Genomic DNA, 22,390 nt, shown 5'->3' with positions numbered 1-22,390 from the left:
TTATCTGCCCTCCTTCACTTCATCCTCCATTCCCCTACTTTTCATTAGTCCTCTCTCCTGACCGGGCTCTCATATATACCTGAAAATGAAGTCATGGGAATCAATTTCTTGACCTTGACGGGACCCATTGAGGATGCCACCATTGCCCACAACAGCACATCGAATGCAACTCTTATGTTGTTTCATGGTGGGATCAAACAGGTGAGCACTGGTTGAGGTGTTCAGGAGTTTCAAGGTGGAAACTATAACTGTGAGATAGAAATCAGGTCGCTGGGAAGGAGGCATGCTACAAGCTCATCATTCTCCCTCAGCCCTTTTCCCCAAAGAAAAATTAGCAAAGACATGAGATAGGAACAATGGACCATTTAGTTTGGGGCCTGGGGGTGGGGAAAAAGGCAGAGTTAGACTTGGAAGGGAAGATATTAGGATAACTTGTATCTTGATTCCTCATCACCTTTTAAGAATCCAAAATGGAAACATAGAGGTGGCTCAGCGGATAGAGAGACAGGCCTGTAGTCAGAAAGACGTGGCTTCAGACACTTCCTATAGCTGTGTGACCCTGGGCAAGTCTTTTAACCCCAGTCACCTAGTCCTTACCACTCTTCTGCCTTGGAAATGATACTTAATATCGATTCTAAGACAAAAGGTAAAGGGTTAAAAAAATTTTTTTTAAAGAATCCAGAATGGCCAGGATCTAGGGGTCCTTTGCTAGATAGACATAAGTAAAGCACATATATTGTAGGAAAATATAAACTTGCAAAATGACAATAATGACAATTTTTAACAATAAAGATCAGAAATGAGGACCCCTTGCCATACTTTGCTTCATTGCCACTGCCTGTGTTCCTCTATTCAAATTAATAGATTAGTCTAAAGGGCAAAGGGGTTGTTTCTTCTCAGTGGTATTCAGGGAAAACTTGCATTTCTTGGATTTTCCAAGAGGAACAGGAGAACAGCCACAATCCAAAGCCCAGAAAGGAGATTTGCTCTATTTGATCTTTCAAAAATTGCTCCATCCAAACCCCAGCATCTCTGGTCACCCTTTTCTCCCACACTAATTACCCATGATGGGGGTAAGTGAAAGAGAGAGACAAAAGGGATATGGATTGGGGTGAGCTCTATCAGGTAGGACCTTAGACTAAGAGTTATGAAAATTATGGTAGCAAGAATAATAAGCAAGGAAAGTTTGAGGTCACTGGGATGCTTGCCTTTTGTGTAGGAAAAAACAAGATACTCCATTATAACAGCTCAAACCTTTTCCTAGGAATAGGCCTCCAGGTTCCTCAACTTTCCCAGAGCTTGCCCAAGGGCAGAGGGGTAGGAGAACCCTGGCTCTAGCAAGAGTTCTTTGAAAGACCCAGAATAATTCTAAGGGACTTAGGACAAAGAATGCTATCTACCTCCAGAAAAAGAACTTTTGGAGTCAGATTGCAGATGAAAATACACAATTTTTCAATTGTTTATTTGGGTTTATGTTTGGGGGTTTTGGTTTTATAAGATTATTCACTTTCAGAAATGAACAATATGGAAAAGAAAAGAGTCCTTTGTTGAACTCAGGGATGAATGGGTATGCCAAGGAAAGGAATACTCAGCAAGTGTCTGAATTTTGGGATAGAGGACTGTGGCTCTCTAGGGATGTGTCTTAGCTTTTGGATGAGAAGGAAGTAGATGAGAGGAATCCTACTAAGAGAACTGGGGATGAGGTGAGAGATGAATGGAAGCAAATGGAAGGTCTGGGGACAGCAACAGAATTACCTTCATAGGAAAGCCCCTGCCAGCCATAGGGAGGATTCCGTTGATCCAGTTGGTTCCAGAGCTCCCTGGAGAAAAGCCTGTCCCATAGCAGCACTGGGACACTGAAGTTAAATTTATTCTTGAAATGATTGTGCTTTTGAACAGTATGGGCCAGTGAGAGATTGCAGAGCTAGTGTTGTAGGAGAGAAAGTGACATAGCTCAAAATGTGGGCCAATACTAAGAATGGGACAAGCCCAGTAGAGAACCAGGTAACCCTGTCTAGGGAAAAGGGAGAAGGGAATAGAAAAATAACCATTCTCTCCACCTAAGGCACTGCTAATCACATGGTTTTAGAGACAATTCAAGCTTATGTGGCTATGCTAAGATTTTACGTGCCATTGGGAATGACAACTTCCAGCACTCCTAGGAAATTCGATGTGGCATGTTAACTTGGGAGCTGGAACACTTGAAATTGGCCTACCCCAACAGACTTGGACAACTCAGTATCATTTCCTGATAGTGTCTAGAGTTGGACTTAGAATACAAGGGCACTCAGACTATAGAGTCGCCTACCTAGGGACAGATAGCAAGTGACTAAACATAGGGCAATCTCTGGGTCAGTACCCATTATTGGAATGCTTACTTAGTATGCCTACTGTTTTCTTAGCACTGTGCCAGGTGCCAGAGGGGGCATGACTACAAGGCAAGGAAATTTCCGTAATTTGTATTATCTCACTAGGGCCATCTTCTAGGGCCATCCTCTAAACCTATTTTTTCCACCTTTTCATGTAACCTAAGATCATTACACTCCAACCAAAGGGTTAACCATAATACCTTTCTTTCCCAAAGGTTGTGTTCTTCAAGGTTGGTGGTATGATTGGTAACTGATATTGTCCTGTGGGAGAAAACAGAAATCTGTCAGATAAAGGATCCATATTCCTGTCTCTGTGCAATGTGGTCTAATGGATAAAATACTGGACCAGGCTAGAGTCAGTAAGCCCTGAATTTATCATCTTGCCTCAAGACATTAAACAAGTCATTTAACTTCTACCTGCCTCAACTTCTTCATCTGTAAATGGGCATAATCATAACTCTCAGGGTTGTTGCAAACATAAAATAAGATAATGTGTGAAATGCTTGGCCAAATTTAAAGCATTATATGAATGAATAATTTAATTAGTATTAAATATTTAAAGTCAATGCTAATTATTACATTATATATAGTTGTAATTATATGGTATTTGGAGGTATTATATTGTTGTTTAATGTGACATTATCTTATTATTAATCCTCTTTATTTATTTAAGCTCTCAGATACTATACAGTCTCTTTTCTCGTTCTGGCATAGATCATTTAGGTTACAGGAGAAAAGCAAGCCTCTGATTATTTTGTATAAAACATTTATTGTAAACTTAATAATGTTCTGAACAAATCCAGTTAAAGAAACAAATAGAATGTAGTATTGAACAATATTCTTATGTACATAAAAACACAGAAGCCAAAATATTTAAAATTCAGTTTAAAGTAATGCATTGATGAATCTGTAGCCTCATCTATGTAGGCAGTTTCTCCACTCATTAGATTTACTCCATATCTGGCCAGAAATCTGTCAAATACAGAGATGACAGATTCCCAGCCAGAGCTGAAGTATACCTAACTAAGGTGGAGAGGAATATAATTGCTGGGTATCTTGCAAATAGAACAAAAAGGACTTTAAACTAAAAAGGATGGGATACATGACTTAGATATTCAGGGTAACATCATAAATTAGAGGAGTAAGGAAGAAATTGCTTTTCAGATCAATGCATAAGGGAAGAATCCATGACCAAATAAGGGAAGATCAGAAAATAAAATGGACAATTTCGATTATATAAAATCAAGAAGAACAAAACCAATGTAGTTAAAATTATAAAAGAAATAGGAAACTGGGGCAGGTTGGGAATTTGTAGCAAATTCTCTGAGAAAGATTTCTTTGTTTCTCTGATAAAGGTCATATCTAAGATATATAGGGAAATTTATAAGAATAAGAGCCTTTCTCCAATAGATTTCAAGTCAAAGTCATGATCAAGGAATATAAAAAGCACTTCTCAAAGAAGGAAATCCAAGATGTCAACAAGCATAGAAAAAATGCTCCAAATTGCTAATAATTAGAGAAATACAAATTAAAGTAACTAAGATTCTATCTTGTTCCCATCAGATTGACAAAATGACCAGAAAAAAAAAAGAAAAATGACAATTGTTAGAGGGGCTACAGGAAAAGAAGATATTCTGTACTTCCTCCAATTTAGAAATTATTTTTAATTTAATTTTTTAATTTTAATTTTTTAAAATAAACCCTTACCTTTTGTCTTAGAATCAATACTGTGTTTTGGTAACAAGACAGAAGAGTGGTAAGGACTAGGCAATGCAAGTTAAGTGATTTGCCCAGGGTTACACAGGGAGGAAGTGGCCGAGGCCAGATTTGAGGCCTGGCTCTCAAACTACTTAGCCATCTAGCTGCACTAATTTTTTATATTCTTTAACATTTTTTTTTTGAGTTCCAAATTCTCTCCTTTCCTCTAGACCAGTAATGGTGAACCTTTAAGAGACCAAGTGACCAGACTGAAACCCTTGCATATAAGCTGCCCCTTTACTCCTGACAGTGGAGGGAGGAAGTGCTCCCATTGGACTGCTGGGCAGAGGGGTGGGTGATGAGAGAAATGTCCTCAGGCATGATGGAGAGGGGGAGGGGAGCAGCCCACTCTGGCATGTGTGCCATAGGTTTGCCAACACGGTACTAGCCCCTCTGCTCCCCAATGAGAAGGAAAGAAATAAAATATCAATTACACACGTGAAATCATGTAAAACATATTTCCATATTAGCTAAATAGGTATATTGTTTGATGAAGCTGTGAATGTCCAGCCATTCTGGAGAGCAATTTGGAATCATGCCCCCAGTCATCAAGTTTTTACATACCCTTTAACTCAGTGATAACTATTACTTGGTCTTTATCTCAGAGCAAAGAAAGAGGAAAAGAACCTGTTAAATAAAAAAATATTTATATTAGTTCTTTTTGCAATGGCAAAGAACTAAAAACTAAGAGAGTAACCATCAGTTGAGAAATGGTTAAAGTAATTTTGGCATAAAGGATAACTAGGTGGTGAAGTGAATCAGAGCACTTCACCTGGAGTGAGGAAGACCTGTGTCCAAGACCAACCTGAGACACTTAACTAGCTGTATGAGCCTGGGCTCGTCACTTATCCTCTGACTGCCTCAGTTTCTTCATCTATAAAATGGGAATCATAATAGCACCTACCTCACATGGTTTTTGTAAGGATCAGTTGAAATAACTGTAAAACACTGAGTACAGTGTCTGGTGCACAATTGGTATTTAGTAAATGCTTCTGTTCTTGTGTCTTTTTAATATTCCTTTGGAAAGCTAATGGATATAAATTGGTTAAATGATATTGAGGGGAAGAGGGAGTCACTCAGTTGAACTCTCCTAATATTCCCCTCTAAACAACTTTCAGATAGCTCCTGAAATCAAATTATGGGGTAGCAGAGCCAACAAAAAGTCAGAGTGAGACCAAGACAGTTTGAGAGATCAGCAAGAGAAGTCCATGACACTGGGATTGGTGCTGGCCCAGAGCATATGTAGTGACAGCAATAGCTTTTGGGCCCCGGAGGTGATTGCAAAAGTGCCAGCATATTTCATATTTCACTTTATTTCTTTTCTTTTGTTTGAGTTTTATTTCACAAAATGACTAATATGGAAAGATGCTTTATATCATTATACATGTAAAATCTATATCAGATTGCTTGCTGTTTCAGGGAGGGGGCGATGTGAGAGAGGGAAGGTAAGAAATTGGCTCAAACTTTTTTTTTTTTTAAATGAAGGCTTAAAAAATTGTTATTGAGGGAAAACATTTAAAAAAAACAATAGCAACATCATAGAAAAGCCTGAAGTTTTGCACAGTACCTCCCCACCTCCAAGGAAACAAAGTCCAACTTTAATATAAAATTCAAAGTCAAGAAACAGGCTGTAAAAAATGAGCAAACAACAATAAAAAAAAAAAGGATGACCATAAAAACTCCTATAGTGTTTACTTTTCTTCTGCTTTGGAACTAGTACTTAGGAGCAGTACTAAGACTCTACCAATGTTATTTACAACAGATGCACAGAGTTAAAGCAAAAGCAAAAATAGACCTAATTTAAAGAGATAATTTTGCTAAAAGGTACCATAGACAATGAAGGTAATATATTAAAAAATTATATCTAGTTTCTCTTATAAAGGCCTCATTTCTCAAATATATAGATAATTGAGTCAAATTTATAAAAATAAGATCCACAGTTGATAACTGGTCAAAGAATGTGCATGGGTAGTTTTCAGATGAAGAAATCAAAGCTATCTGTAGTGATATCTTCTAAATCACTCTTGGTGAGAGAGATGTAAACTAAAACAACTCTGAAGTACCACCCCATACCTATCAGAGAGATTAATGTGACAGAAAAGGGAAATGACAAATGTTGGAGGGGATGGGGGAAAATTTGGACACTAATACACTTTTTTATTTTTTTTATTTTAAACCCTTAACTTCTATGTATTGACTTATAGGTGGAAGAGTGGTAAGGGTAGGCAATGGCGGTCAAGTGACTTGCCCAGGGTCACACAGCTGGGAAGTGTCTGAGGCCGGATTTGAACCTAGGACCTCCTGTCTCTAGGCCTGGCTCTCAATCCACTGAGCTACCTAGCTGCCCCACTAATACACTTTTGCAGGAGTTGTGAACTGATCCAAACATTCTGGAGGAAAATTTGGAACTATACATGCCCTTTAACCTAGCAATACCACTAGTAGGTCTGTATCCCAAAGAGTTTTTTTTTTTTTTTAAAGGAAAAGGTCTTAAGTGCACAAAAATATTTATAGCAGTTCTTTTCATGGGGGCAAAGAATTGGAAACTGAAGGACTGCCCATTATTTGAAGGATGGCTGAACAAGTTGTGGAATATGATTGTGATGGAGCACTATTGAATTATAAGAAATGATGAGCAAGATGCTTTAAGAAAAATCTGGAAAGACATGAAAAAAAAAAGTGAAGTGAGCAGAACCAGAACATTGTACACAGTAACAGCAATATTGTACAATGGTCAACTGTGAATGATTTATCTATTCTTAGCTATTCTCAGCAATACAAAGATCCAATAGTTCTGAAGGACTTACACTGAAAAATGTTCTCCATCTCCAGGGAAAGAACTGAGGGAGTCTGAATGCAGATTGAAGCATACTTATTTTTTTCATGTTATTTTTTGTTTTGTGTTTTCTTTTACAACTATTATTATGGAAATTCCATATTATGGAAATATGTTTTGCATGACTACACATGTATAACCTTTATCAAAATTTTTTCCTTTTCAATGAGGAGGAGGAGGAGGGAAATTTGAGGAGAGAATTTGAAACTCAAAATAAATGTTAAAAATTGTTTACGCATGTAATTGGGGAAAATATTTTTTAAAATATCAAATGCTAGAATGGATGAGGGAAAATAGGTACATTAATAAATTATTGGTAGAGTTGTGAACTGGTCTAACTATTCTAGATAATAATTCAAAATTATACCAAAGGGCTATAAAACTATGATACCCTTTTACCCAGCAATGCCCCTACTAGATATTTACCCCCAAAGAATATCCCTGCTATATATAAGGAGTCCAATTTGAGGTTCTTCCCACTAGGATGCCCTAGATCACTGATGGGCAAACTACAGCCTGGGGGACAGATGCAGACCCCTGAAATGTTCTATCCAGCTGAGCTACGTTATTGCTAATCTGAGGAATACAATGAGTAGGATACAATATAATATGGTAATCTCATCAGTTCCTACTGTCATCTATCTCCATATAGATCAATTTATCCAGACCTATGTCTTCTTCTCCCAACTTCAAGTCTCACTTCTATTAGACATCTCCCATAGGCACCTCAATCTCTTTCCCTCAAAACCCTTCCTTTTTTCTGAATTTCTCTATTATTGTCAAAGACGCTTCTTTCCTTCTAATCATGCAGCCTCGCAACCTAGGCATTAGCCTCAACTCCTCACTCTCTTAACACCACATTCCATATCTAATCTGTTCCAAATCCTGTTGGTTCTGCCTTTGCCCCATCACTTGCATATCTCCTGACATAATCATCCTGCAGCAAGAGAGGGTGCTATAGGATAATGGGGCTTAGAGGAGAGGATCTGAGACCTGGAAAGAGACGATAGAAAGTCCTGATGAAAAAGTATTTATTTGAGCTTTGTTTGCAATATGTTCTCCTTGACCCAAGAGTTCTGGAAATTAGCTATAATATTTCTGGGAGTTTTCACTTTGGTATTTCTTCCAGGAATCCACTTGATCAGTGGATTCTTTTAATTTTTATTTTTTCCCCTCTGGTTCTAGAATATTAGAATAGTTTTCCTTGATAATTTCCTGAAAGATAATGTCTAGACTCTTTTTTTGATCATGGCTCAAAGAGGGAAGAGCATACATACTCAATTGAGTATAGAAATCTATCTTCCTCTACAGGAAAGTCAGAGATGAAAGAAGGGAGGGATGATAGAAAGGAGGGAAAATTGGAAACAGTTATCAGAAGCAAAATACTTTTGAGGATGAACAGGATGAAAGGAGAGAAGAGAGTAGGATAAACAGGGGAAATAGTGTGGAGGGTAATACACAATAATAATGTTGAAAAAAAATTTTACAAGAAGTCTAATAAAAGCCTCATTCTTAAATATATAGAGAAAGAAGTCAAATGTGTAAGAATACAAGTCTTCCTCAATTGATAGTCAAAGGATATGAATAAGCAGTTTTCAAAGTAAAGCTATCAATAGACATATGAAAAAAATACTCAATCAGTATTAATTAGAGAAATGAAAATTAAAACAACTCTGAGCTACCACCCCACACATATCAGATTGGCTATTATGGTAGAAAAAGAAAATGACAAAAGTTGGAGGGGATATAGGAAGATTGAGACACTAATGCACTGTTATGAACCGATTCAACCATTCTGTAGAGCAGTTTGAATCTATGCCCAAAGGACTATAAAACCATGCATACTCTTTGACCTAGAAATACCACAACTAGATTTGTATCCCAAAGAGACAAAAAAACAAAAAGGAAAATGACCTGTATGTACAAAAATATATAGTAGGTCTTTTTGTGATGGCAAAGAACTGGAAAGTGAGGTTATATCCATTAATTAGAGAGTGGCAGAGTAAGTTGTGATATATGATTGTAATGGAATACCATTGTACTATAAGAAATGACAAGCAGGAAGATTTCAGAAAAACCTGAAAAGACATACATGAACTGATGCAGAGTGCAATAAGCAGAACAAAGAGAATAATGTACATAGTAACAGCAATATTGTACGATGAACAACTGTAAGAGACTTATTTTCAGCAATACAATGATCCAAGACAAAAGGGGAAAATGGAGAGAGGGAGAGAATTTGGACCCAAAATTAAAAAAAAATACTAACATGTCAAAAATTGTTTTTACATGTAATTGGGGTAAAATTTGGATAAAATATTATAAAAAAAATAGAAAAATTGGGGAAGAAGAATACACTGGGGAGGCAGAGGAAAGATGAGGAAAATTATCCCATAGTTGGAGTGTGTAAGTAGAAATCGGTACAATAAGGAGGAGTTGGGAGGCAGGAGACCCTTGAACCTCAAAAAAAAAAAATAACCATGTATAATGACATTAAAACTTGCAAACTGAAAGGTTTCAGTTATAACAAATCAGGAAGATATTAAAGATGCATTCAAAAGCTGACTCTAATGACAAAGTGTTCATGGATCAGACTTATAGATGCATTTCTAATATTTCACATGATTGATTTCTGAATCCTTAAGTTGGATGGGATTTAAATTTTGTGGAACTTAAAAATGAAACCTCTACTATTATCTGCAGCAATCTAAAGGCTAGCAAGAAATTTGTAAAGGTCCTTTGTAATGTCAAAGACCTACACTTAACATCTGAATAAGTTTGGGCTAGCGTTCCAGGAAGAAGGCTTGATTAAAGTCTGGAAGGACTTTCAAATGAGCTTCTTTCCTGGGCACCCTGCTGTACAATTGTGTTGTTATTTGTTCCTTTATCTTATAATTGGATGTCAATATTACGGAAATACTTCTGTTGTTTTACTTGTTTGATTGACATCCTGAAAACTCCTAATCCTGGAAACCTATAATAAATCAATGCAGCTTGCTCAGTCTCTCTCTCTCTGACCCTTTCTCCAGGAACTGGCTTGCTGACAGGACGCTGAAGATCTCTGTGTCTGGTGTGTTTGTCTTATCCGCGCCTTCGCTCCCTTAATCTTTAAACCTTTCGCCCATAATCTCCCAGTACTTGGCTTCCCTTCTAGGTGATAAAACCCACACAAGAACTTTTGGAGAGGCTGGGACTCTTCACAAACAAATATAGAAAAGCAGAAATATTAAATACATCTTTTATGAATTCATAAGTTAGGTATAATAGATTTCTGAGGGATGCTAAATGGGAATGTTCAATAAAAAGACCTTTGAAACAAGGTCTGAAAATTAATTGGAAACTAAATAATTTAATCCTGAACAATGGGTGGGTCAAAAGCCAACTCATGGGGTGTGGGGAAGGATCAATAATTTCACTAAAGACAATAATGGCAATGAGACAATAAACCAAAATTGTTAGGATTCATCCAAAAGCAGTTCTAAGGGGAAAATGTATATTTTAAAATACTTTCATCATTAAAAAAGAAAGAGCAAAATAATGAATTATGAATGCAACTAAAAAAAAAAAAACACCCTAGAAAGCCAATAAAATTTAAAGCCCCAGTTAAACACCAAAATAGGAAACTTGATAACCAAAGAAGAGATTAACAAAATTGAAAACAAAGAAACTCACTGAATAAAAAAATAAATAAAACAAGAACCCTTTTTATAAAGAAAAAAACCCAACAAAATAGATAAACCAGTAACTTGATTAAAAGAAAAGGAAAACTAAATTATCAGCAAGGAAAAGGAAAAAAGGTGAATTCACAAGCAATGAAGAAATAAAAAAAATTATTAGAAACATCACTTATATGCCAATAAAACTGACAATCTAAATGAAATAGGTGAATAGTTAAAAATATATAAAATGGCTAGATTAATAGAAGACTAAATGGAGCATTTAAATAACCTTATCTTAATTAGAGAAATTGAACAAGTCATAAATGATCTCACTCCCCTACTTAAAAATAACCTCAAGGGGCTAGCTGGGGGGCTCAGTGGATTGAGAACTAGACCTGGACTCAGACACTTCCTAGCTGTGTGACCCTGGGCAAGTCATTTACCCCCATTGCCTAGCCCTTACCACTCTTCTGCCTTGGAACCAATACAGTATTGATTCTAAGATGGAAGGTAAGGGCTTAAAAAAACCCCACAAAACCTCAAAAAATAAAACACAGGACCAGATGGATTTACAAATGAATTTTAGCAAACATTTAAAGAACAATTAATTCTAATGTTGTATAAACTGTTTGAAAAAAATAGATCATACCAAATTCCTTCTGTGTTAAAAATATGTTGATACCTGAACCAAGGAGTTAAGAGAGGGAAAGAAAGCTATAGCTCAATAACCTAAATGATGTGCAAAAATTTTAAATAAAACATTAGCAAAGAGACTACATAAGAAAGAGAGCAACATAACACAAAGATTATATACTATGACTGTCACCAGGAATACAGAACTGGTTAATTGTTGGGAAAATTATCAATATAACTGATGATATTAATAACAAGAACAAAAACAATGATAGTTTTTGATGACATACACCATCCATTCCTGTCAAACTAAAAAGCACAGGAATCAATGTATCTTTTCTTAAAATGTTGTTGTTGTCTTGTCACACTCTTTGTGACCATTTTGGGGTTTTCTTGGCAGAGATTCTGAAGTGGATTTCCATTTCCTTCTTCAGTTTATTTTTGTTTTTTAAACTTTTACCTTCAATTTTAGAATCAGCACTAAGACTTGGTTGCAAGGCAGAAGAAGGTTGTAAGTGCTAGGCAATGGAAGTTAAATGACTTTCCCAGGATTATACAGCTAAGAAGTATCTGAGGCTAGATTTGAACCCAAGACCTCCCATCTCCAGGCCTGGCTCTCTATCCACTGAGCCACCTAGGTGCCCTCTCTTCAGTTCATTTTATGGATGAGGAACTGAGGAAAACAAGGTTAAGTGACCTGCCCAGGATCACAGAGGTATTAAATGTCTGAGACCAGATTTGAACTCAGCAAGGTGAGTCTTCCTGATTCCAAGCCCAGTGCTTGATTCACTGTGCTTCCTTAGCTGGATAAAAATGTATTATTTATATGAAATCCAAGATCCCGCATTATCCTTCATAGGGATAAATTAGAAGCCTTTGCAATAAGACTAGGGATAAAGTAGGGATGTCCATCATCACCATTACTATTTAATACAATACTAGAAAAGCTAGCAATAAGAAAAAACAACTGAGGGCAAAAGTATAGGCAATGAGAAAACTAAAATTATTACTTTCTGAAGACGATATAATGGTTTTCTTAGAGAATGCCAGAGAAAACTGAAACAATTAACATCTTCAGCAAAGTTGAAAGTTTTAAAATAAATTCACATAAGTCACTGATATTTCTGTATGCTACCAACAAAAGGAGGAAATGATATAAAAATTCCATTTACAATAACTACAGAAAATATAAAACACTTAAGAGTCTTCCTGCCAAGATACACTATAAAAGGGGGAAACTAAGTAGTTTTGTGGGTAGAGAGCCATATCACTTTTACTTAACTCTTGCTGCTCTTCTGCCTTGGTATTTATTCTAAGATGGAAGATAAGGGTTTTGAGTTTGTTTGTTTTTTTTTTAAAGATAATTGCCAAATGCTCTTTATACAAATAAAAACATCGAGATAATTGGAGAAATATCAATTGCTCATAAATAGGCTGAGTCAATATAATAAAAATAGCCAGCTTACCTATTCAATGCTTTACTGATCAAATTACAAGATTATAGGATGAAAAAAATGTAATAACATATCTATATGAACAAAAAGACAAGAATGTCAAAGGGATTAATGAAAAAATGAGAGGGAAGGGGTCTGCTGGATCAGATCTCAAAATATACTACAAAGTCATAATCATTAAAGCAATTTGGAACTGGTTAAGAAATGAAAAGGTGAGGGTGGGAAGCAGCTAGATGGCTCAGTGGACTGAGAGGGGAGGTTCCTGGGTTCAAATCTGGTCTTAGACACTTCCTATCTGTGTGACCCTAGGCAAGTCACTTAACTCCCATTGCCTAGCCCTTATAATCCTTTTCTTCCTTGGGCTGAAACTTTTTTTCTTTTTTTAGGAACTGAAACTGAATATTGATTCTAAGGTAAGGGGAGGGAGAGAGAGGGAAGAGAGAGAAAGAGAGAGAGAGACAGAGAGAGAGGGAGAGAGACAGAAACAGAGAGAGAGAGAGAGAGAGAGAGAATGAGACAGAGACAGAGATATCGAGAGAAACAGACAGAGAGGAGAGGTTGAGAGACAGAGAGAGTGAAAAAGAGAGAGGAAAAGCGAGATAGAGAAACCAAAAGAGAGAAAAACAAGCAAGAGAGAGTGAAAAAGAAAGTGAAAGAGAGAAGGTAAAAGAGAGAGATTAAGACAGAGAGGGAATAGTGAGAGAGATGGTAAGAGAGACAGGAGAGGTTGAGAGAGAGAGAAAGCAAAAAAGAGAGAAAGTGAAAGAGAGGGAAAGCAAAAGTGAGAGAGAGAGAGAGAGAGAGAGAGAGAGAGAAAGGGGAGGAGAGAGAGAGAGAGAGAGTGCAATTGCAAGTACAATTACTCAACTGCCTCAGAAAGATTTCTCCTGTTTATTATTTGACAAACTTTCTCCTCCCACCATACTGTTAGTTCATTTCAGTCCAGGGGAATATATAATTCAATGTTATGTAAGGGAGAGACTGACCGGTGAAAGCACAATCCTTAGTATATGCACAATATGTTTTGTGATGGAATTCACTTTTTTTAATATACTGAATTATTCTTATGAGTTCTAAATTAGAGGCTTCAGTCAGTTCCTTGACCTTGGTACACACTTCCTTTGTCCTTAGGAAATCCAAAGAATGTCCTCCCACCAGATAATGAAGTTCATCTTCATAAGCTCTTCCTTGCTTATGTGATACCTCACCATTCCCAAGGGATGGGGAGGAATTGAGAGTCTTTCTTTTTTATTCAAAGATATTTTATTTTCCTAGTTACATGTAATAACAATATTCAACCTACATCTTCCAAAGTAACAAGAACCAAACTGTCCCTCTCCCTCCCTTCTTTCCCCACTCTCAGAGATGGTAAGCAATTTGATAGGGATCTGGTCATTGTTGTAAGAAAATACTTATATAGAATCAAAACCCCAAAATAAAATTGTAAATAAATTAATGGGAAAGATAGTCTGCTTTGATCCTCATCCATCTGACTCCAACAGTTCTTCCTCTGGAGGTGGAGAGTATTCCCTGTCTTGAGTCCTTCAGAATTGTCTCAGATCATTGTATCATTGAGAATAGCCAAGTCTTTCACAGTCAATCATCATACAATATTGCTGTTATTGTGTACAATGAATGTTCTCCCTGTTCTGCTTATTTCACTCTGCGTCAGTTCCTACAAATCTTTCCAGCTTTTTCTGAAATCATCTTGCTCATCATTTCTTACAGCACAATAGCATTCTGTCACCAACATATACCACAATTCCCTGATGGATGGTCATCCCTTCAATTTCCAATTCTTTGCCACCACAAAAAGAGCTGCTACAAATATTTTTGTACAAGTAGGTCCTTTCCTCCTTTTTGTGATCTCTTTGCTATACAGACCCAGTAGTGGTATTACAAGATCAAAGGGTACACACAGTTTTATAGCCCTGGGCAGAGTTCCAAATTGCCAGGAGTTAGAGGTCTAGATAGACTACATCCTCATGAACCATTTACCGATTACAGATGTCGTGGGATGTCCAAGGCAAGGACTGAATAATGAGCTCCCAAATTGTATTTCTGGACACGGGTGAAGGAACTTCCTTGTCTTTGATTATCAAGAGAACTACTGACCTATTAATTTAAGAGTTAAATGCTAGCCTAATTGATAAATTGGTATCCTTACCTACTATATTATATTTATATTTATTATAATCAGATTATTATCTATATTATAATTACATTATAATATAAATAATTATAATAGCAGGCCAGACATATACAAATCTTGAAAATAATATATAAGTGCTCAAAAACCACACTTATGAGCAATGTGCTCATTTACCAGCCATGCTCTTGAGTTCAAATCAAGACTGAAACCTTGTAAAATTCCAACCCTTCCCCAAAGAAGATTAACTGGCTTTCTTTCTTTCTTTCTTTTTTTTTTAATAACCCTTACCTTTCATCTTAAAATCAATACTGTGCATTAGTTCTAAGGCAGAAGAGTGGTAAGGGCTAGGCAATGGGGGTCAAGTGACTTGCCCAGGGTCACACAGCTGGGAAGTGTCTGAGGCCAGATTTGAACCCAGGACTTTCTGTCTCTAGGCCTGGCTCTCAATCCACTGAGCTACCCAGCTGCCCCCTAACTAGCTTTCTATTGCCTATAAGCATATGAATCAGTTAAGGTTTACTAGCTGGAGGTCCAATGAACTCAGGATCTGGGTGTAAACTTCACCTTTGTCTTTATGATGTGGCTCTAGTACCTCGTAATGTCCATTTGTCTGTCAGAATCTCCCTTCCCCCTTCTTCTTGTGATCTCAATAAAAATCAGTATATGGGGCTAAGAGGAAGCTCTTAACCACCACCAGAGCTAACTCCCCTGTCAGACTTGGGCCGTGCTGGAACCCTCTGTGTCTGTGGGTCTTTCTTCTCGTCTTATGCTCTCCCTTCCTTAAACTTTAACCCTTCAGCCCATATCCACTCAGTCCCCAGTTCACCTTTTCAACTGTTCTATCCACGAGGAACTTTAGTGAAGTCGGTGGACGGCTCCGTATGACATCTGTCTGGTATTAATGTTTGCCTACTGAATGGTGATATTTTCCTTTTAACTGGCTGCTGGAAATGAAGGGGCAAATGAAAGACACAAACAGAAGAAAGTATTCCCTGGCAGCTTTAGAGTGAGGCAGAAAGAAGGCTGCCATACCAGCTTTTACTTTATTTCCTTCGTGAGTTTTTAATTTTATGTATTACATGTGTCTTCTGTTACAGCATGAGTGATATGGAAATATGTATCGCGTGAAAGCAGTGGTATAACCTATATCAGACTATCACCTGGGGGTTGGGGGTTGGGGGGGGGGGGGGAAGGAGACAACCTGAATCACAAAATGTCAAAAACAATTGTCAAAAAATGTTATTGGGGAAAAAAAGCTTAAGAAAAGAAAGAAAGAAACAAACAAACAAAGAAACAAAGAAACATAAACAAAGAAACAAATAAACGCTGCAAGCCTCTAGTAGGGGACACCCTGCCCCATTTAATCACTTTGTGTCTGCAAGCAAGTGGCATTTCTTGCCTGCAAGTATGCTTATTTATTATTTTTTTCCTTTTTAAACCCTTACCTTCCATCTTAGAATCAAGACTTTTTATTGGTTTTTGGTTTCATGGCAGAAGAGTGGTAAGGGTAGGCAATGGGGGTTAAGTGACTTGCCCAGGGTCACACAGCTGGGAAGTGGCTGAGGCTGGGTTTGAACCTAGGACCTCCTGTTTCTAGGCCTGGCTCTCAATCCACTGAGCTACCCAGCTGCCCCCTTGGCTATGTTCTGCAAGCAAAAGAGACACTTACTTATGAGCTACACTTTACTCAGAAATGAACTTGGGGTGGCAAATATCTTATTTGTTTATTTTAAAAATATATTTAATAATATAATGAAATTAAATAAAAAAATAAATTTTAATAAGTTAAAAAAAACCCTTACCTTCTGTCTTAGAAATGTATTAGTTCTAAGGCAGAAAAATGGTAAGTGCTAGGCAATGGGGGTTAAGTGACTTGCCCAGGGTCATGAAGCTAGGAAGTATCTGGATCCAGATTTGAACCCAAGACCTCCCATCTCCAGGCCTTACTCTCTATCCACTGGACCACCTAGTTGTCCCTTAGTTACCATGTTAAATTTGAACCCATTCTCTCCTGGGACAGAGGCATTGAGGGGAGAATGTGTACCAGTTCAGGAGTATAGAGTCTTGCTGCATGTTCTCAGCAGATATTCCTTTGCAAAAACTAATTGATCTTTCTTGATATTGAGGAGAAATCAACTGGCTATATAGATATCAAGGGATAGAATAAGACATCAGAGCTAACTAGTTATGATATTGGCAGCAACACACAGGATAGGGGCTTGTGAGTTAAAGCATTAGCTCATCAGCATCACCCAGAACTCTGAGGGGAAAAGTAGTAGCCACTCTCTGGGAATCCATCCTGTTAGTCCATGTGTGGATGAGGAGAATAGCTCCTGAACCTGGATTTACTACCATAGATTTTGGCAGGCAAGGACATCTGCAGGTTTTCTTTCATGCCTCTAAGTAGCTCTGAAATTTTTAGCTACGGGTCTTTCCTCAGCATTTTGAGGCAACAGCAGTAGCAGTAATAACAACAACATTAGTAGCTTAGGGTTAAATGTAGGCAGCCTGGTCTACCTAACTATTCCCATGAAGAGCTCCTCCTGTCTCCTTCTCAGTTACAGAGGAACTTGTGGAAGTGTCTGAGGTAGGATTTGAATGATGGTCTTCTTGATTCCAAAGTGTAATTTTCTAAGCACTATACCACACTACCCCAAGTTTCTGGAGGAGTCATAATTTCTCTGGGCTCAGTTTCCTCAACTATAAGGGATGAGTGGATTGGATCTGATGAACTACAAGGTCCCATCTAGTCTATGATCTTATGTCTTCCCTCTGTCACTTCTACAACTGAAAAGTCTCTTGAGCCAGAAGTTGATGAAACTCTCCCACCTTATCCCCACACACTATCAAGACTTCGTTTCCCCCCCACTACAGTGGCCACATATTCCCAGGGCCCCTTACCACTTCTCAGCAGGCTTCCTGACATTCTCATCTCACATTAGACAATTTTAGTCTTCCCCTGCCCTTTAGGGAGAATTTAGTAGCTGTGCTTTTGATCAGAGTCCCATGGCCCTCTGAGATTCAAATAGATAGCACTGGGGAATTCCTGGTTATCAAAAAGTGATAAACAGGGAAATTATAATATGCTTATAGGAATCATGAACAATGGAGTAATGGATACTAATCATATATGCAATAAATGACATGTCATCTCTAATAAAGGAAAAGCCAATTGAATTATAAAAAGACATAATAACACAATTATTGTAGGAGATATTAATATTCTTCTCCCAGATCTGGAAAAACATAACAGAATGATAAACTTAAAAGACTATCTAGACTGAAATAAATTGCAGGATTACTTGGAGTTAAAAGTTTTATTATGTTTTCTGAATGAGAACATTAAATAATTTACATATTTCTCAGCATCAGTGATACTTTTATAAAATAGGCTATATATCAGGGCACAGAGAAATTATAAAATCAATATTAAAAAAAGTTAAGACTTTCCTCCACATTTCCCTAGTTCCTATCTGGACTAGTGCACTACAGAAAAAGGAATGCAGGGAATAAGGAACTGAATTGCTCAGGACATTGTCATTAATTGTCATGGTGAGTAGAAACTTAAACAATTTTTTAAAAATTTTAGTTAAAATTTCCACATGTTTTCCAAAATCATATGATCTATATTATTTCCCTCCCTTCTTCCCTTCCCCCTCCCAGAGCTGACAAACAATTCAATCTGGGTTACATATGTATTATCCCACAAAATATATTTCTATATTACTCAATTTTGTAAGCAAATAATCTTATAGAACCCAATCCCCAAAACATATATCCAAATAAACAAGTGATAAGTCACATGTTTTCATCTGCATTTCTTGAGTAGGAACTTAATAAAAAAGCAAAACTACTTCATATCAGTCACATAAGAGAGAGAGTGAATGGAGGGTGCAGGGATGGTGTGTAGAGATCATCCTTCTTTTTATTAGGTAGAGGAACCTTTTCCTCTTCCAGTCTTCTTCCACTCTTCCACTGGTCAGAACTGGCATCTTAGGAACTGCTTTAAGAGTAGTGCCGCAGATGTCTAGATGATGGGAAACTTCATTTAATACTTAGCATGGGCAGTGGGTTTATACCAGGAATTCATAAGACCCTGGGCTGGTAGGGTTGGAGGGAACCTAGAGTGAATTGGTGAGGCAGTTCCTTTCTTTTCTCCTCGAGATGTTGTTTTGTAGGGCAAAGGAAGAGCTTCCCTTTACTATTTTTTAAAAAACACCTTCCATCTTAGAATCAATACTAAATATTGGTTCCAAGGCAGAAGAGCAGTAAAGACTAGGCAATTGGGGCCAAGTGACTTGCCCAGGGTCACACAGCTAGGAAATGTCGGAGGTCAGATTTGAATCTAAGAATCTCAAGGCCTGGTTCTCTATCCACTGAACCACCTAACTACCACAAAGAAGATAATCTTAATGGGACAGATATAAAATGCAAATTGTCTTGGTCATGGTTCTCTGTTTAGTAGATTCAAATGACTCTTCCTTTAATAAAAACGTAATTTCTAAGACAAGCAATCTACAGAGCAATAAAAATAGTTCACAGGAAGGTAAAAGCTGATAAAAGCAAGCCACTTGGCAAGATTAAAAAATTTTTTTAAAAAGCAGTTGACAGGGGCAGCTGGGTAGCTCAGTGGAGTGAGAGTCAGGCCTAGAGACAGGAGGTCCTAGGTTCAAACCCGGCCTCAGCCACTTCCCAGCTGTGTGACCCTGGGCAAGTCACTTGACCCCCATTGCCCACCCTTACCAATCTTCCACCTATGAGACAATACACCGAAGTACAAGGGTTTAAAAAAAAAAAAAAGCAGTTGACAACAAGTTCTCTAAAGACTGAGAAGCTTGCCAAAGTCCTAAACCTGTCTCTCTCTCTCTCTCTCTCTCTCTCTCTCTCTCTCTCTCTCTCTCTCTCTCGATAGATAGTCCTTTTCCAAAGGGTCCAAATCCAAGTCTCAGATTAATCTATTTGGAGGCAGAATTAACTCAAGCTGTCCAGTTCCACTAATGTTCTGATCCTCAATGGTCCATCCTTATCCCCAACCCCACCAACAACCTGAGCAGCTAAGTCAAAAATGCCACTTTCATCAAACAATTCCCTATGGTAAAGCTGAGCCCCCCACCCCTTCCCTTAAAACAGCAACAAAGGGCCAGCCTAGGTCCATCCCTGCCCTGGCCCACTTAGCAGGCCAGGATCTTCTCTGCTTTAGGACATCCACATTGGGATGCCCTATTGGGCCAGACACTCCCCACCTAGCAGCTTGGGATAACATGGTCAGTAAGACAGTAGGGGGAAAGGGCAATTTCCCTTTGTTTTTCTTTGTTTTGCAGATGGCTAGGCAAATAATAGCATTGGACCCAACCAGCTGGGATAGGCTTCAGTGACAGGTCATGTAGGGACCGAAAGCAAGCTGGAAGCATCAGAATGGCATTAATAGGTCTTGGGCAGCCAGACAGGCCAGACTCTGTGGAGCAGACCTGAGACCATTTGAATTAACTTCATCCCCAAGTGGATTGATCTGGAACCAAGACAAGGAATATAGAAAGAAAGGTTTCCTGCTTTTTATCTCCTTTGCAAAAGCTGTTATCTGCCCTTAACTTCCTTTAGACTATTTTTTTTTATGATCTTGTAAGTTGATATTTTCTTTTTTTAGACCCTTATCTTCTCTCTTGGAACCAATACCATGAATTGGTCCCATTGCTTGGCTGCAATCCATCATGGCGACCAATAGAGTAGTGAGCTAAGGAACTCTACCTCTTTTTTACCTTTCCCTCTCTTTACTATTACTACTCTACTGTAATAAAGGTATCAAAACTACTAGCAGCCTCATAATTTAATTTTAATTATTACACATATTGGGTTTTTTTTTTGTAAGTAAATAATCCGGGAAATTTTCTAAAAGGCAGAAGAACTGGGGCAGCTAGGTGGCACAGTGGATAGAGCACCAGGCCTGGAGTTGGGAGAACCTGGGTTCAAATTTGGCCTCAAACACTTCCTAGCCATGTGACTCTGGGCAAGTCACTTAATCCCATTTGCCTAGCACTTGCCCTTCTGTCTTAGAGTTGTTACTAAGGCAAGAAGTTGAGGATTTTTTTTTTAAAAGCAGAAGCACTTGTCCTATACTTTGGCCTAGGTTCTTCTCAGATCAGTTTAGGGTTTAAAATACAGGTTTTATTATTATCATGATATAATAATCTATTTTATCTATCATTATAATTATTCTCATATAATATTTTATTTTTATTAGTTTATTAATCTATTATTATTCTCATAGATATTTTTTAGGTTTAATACAAATTGGAATGCCCCATTCTGCTTCTACTTTTGGTATTTGGATCATCCAGAGCTTAAGAGTTCATATAAACAATCCCTTTAATAAATCACTAAAACATCCCTCACGTCGGGGCATACTTTCTCTTCTGAGCCTGTGCAGTCACTGTAGAAGGATCCAGCTGAAAATGGCCAGTACAAAACATTTCCTCCACACATCTATCTTCTTTTTTACTTCAAAGCAAGAGGACTATTTAAGCTATCTCCCAAGAAGTAGGTTGAGGGGAGAGGGGCAACTGGCTTTGTTCCTCCAAATGGCCCTCTTTAAGTGACCATGGCCACTTCTACCATTTTGTGGTTTTTTCTTTTCTCCCACATTATTTAATTTATTTTTTTAATAATTTTTTTCCATGATTCCATGATTCATGTTCTCTCCCTCTCCTCTTCCCTCCCCTTCCTGGAGCTGACAAACAATTCCACCAGGTTATACATGTATTATTACTCAAAACCTATTTCCATATTATTCATATTTGTAATAGAGTAATTTTATAAAAACCACAACCCCAAATCATATATGTGGTTCTTTCTTGATTTCAACAAATACGTAACCATTTCCTTGTTCAAAATCTTTATAAATGTTACCTCAACTCTTCTAGGGGAGAGAGAGATGTCTTGAGGGTATTGGTTAATTACGTCATTTTAGACATTTATCTCTCTAAGCTAAAAATGGCTTGGATTTAGGACAATGTTAAATTCAATAAAAATGTTACCAGTAGACATGTGTCTAAACTGCAGAGAATGGAAGTATTAATAGTTTTTTATTTGGCTTGACAAAATTCATACCCTATAATTTCATAAAGTGGATGGAGGGTGGGCGGGACTCAACTTGTCAGAGATTTCCCTCATCAATTCCCCATTACATCTATAAAGACATAATGTGCCATTATTTGTAATAGCAATGAACTGGAAACAATCCACATCTAACAATTGGTTAATGGCTGAGAAAACTGTGGTTTAATAATTGCCTAGTGGGTTAGTTCCAAAGCAGAAGAGTGGTGGGAAGGGCTAGGCAATGGGGGTCAGGTGCCTTGCCAGGGTCACATAGCTGGGAAGTGTCTGAGGCCACATTTGAACCCAGGACCTCCCGTCTCTGGGCCTGGCTCTCAATCTACTGAGCCACCCAGCTGCCCCCAAGGTAAGAGTTTTAAAAAAAGAAAAGCAAAGAAGGAAGAAAAACAAACAAACAAATAAATAAACAAATAAATAAA

At 37.7% G+C, this 22,390-nt stretch overlaps 1 protein-coding gene across 1 annotated transcript in view; it reads right to left on the bottom strand.

Annotated features, from left to right (window-relative positions):
• Nucleotides 1-22,390, bottom strand: part of ST6GALNAC2 (ST6 N-acetylgalactosaminide alpha-2,6-sialyltransferase 2) — a 58,200-nt gene that overhangs the window by 6,764 nt on the left and 29,046 nt on the right. Inside the window, 3 exon segments of the mRNA XM_044673700.1 lie at nt 80-248; nt 1,756-1,924; nt 2,570-2,630. Of these exon segments, the coding sequence (XP_044529635.1) occupies nt 80-248; nt 1,756-1,924; nt 2,570-2,630 (399 nt within the window).

This window comes from Gracilinanus agilis, chromosome 4 (assembly GCF_016433145.1).
Source record: "Gracilinanus agilis isolate LMUSP501 chromosome 4, AgileGrace, whole genome shotgun sequence".
NCBI lineage: Eukaryota > Metazoa > Chordata > Mammalia > Didelphimorphia > Didelphidae > Gracilinanus > Gracilinanus agilis.
The sequence above is the reverse complement of the archived record's forward strand: the minus strand, read 5'-3'. Positions and strand labels throughout refer to the sequence as shown.